Below are 326 nucleotides of genomic sequence, written 5' to 3' on the forward strand. Positions count from 1 at the left end.
CCCGCTGGACACTAGCCCCCTCCTCTCGGAAGCCAACGCCGAGCGGATCGTGGCCACGCTCTGTCGGGTGCGAGGGGCCGCCCTCAAGCTGGGGCAAATGCTCAGCATCCAAGGTGGGTACCCTCCCAACCCTGGACCCCCCCCAAGGGGCACCCAGACTCCCCCCAGGAGCACCGAGACACCCCCCCTGGGCACCCCAGGGGAGTAGAGCAGCCTTGGGGTGACTCTGGGTTGGGGGTGGGCTGTTGGGGGTTTCAGGGTGCTGGGGGTGTGGGGGGTCCCAGGGGTGAGTTGGGGGGAGGTCCTACTGCTGTGGGGTGGGAGGG

At 69.6% G+C, this 326-nt stretch overlaps 1 protein-coding gene across 1 annotated transcript in view; it reads left to right on the forward strand.

Moving 5' to 3' along the window:
- Position 1: 1 nt before the first annotated feature.
- ADCK4 (aarF domain containing kinase 4) overlaps positions 2-326 on the forward strand; it is a gene marked incomplete at its 5' end in the record, with an annotated part of 2,502 nt that continues 2,177 nt past the window's right edge. Inside the window, one exon of the mRNA XM_010567194.1 lies at positions 2-113. Within this exon, the coding sequence (XP_010565496.1) occupies positions 2-113 (112 nt within the window). The remainder of the gene's footprint in view (positions 114-326) is intronic.

The sequence above is a fragment of the Haliaeetus leucocephalus genome, unplaced genomic scaffold, assembly GCF_000737465.1.
Source record: "Haliaeetus leucocephalus isolate CR32 unplaced genomic scaffold, Haliaeetus_leucocephalus-4.0 Scaffold227, whole genome shotgun sequence".
NCBI lineage: Eukaryota > Metazoa > Chordata > Aves > Accipitriformes > Accipitridae > Haliaeetus > Haliaeetus leucocephalus.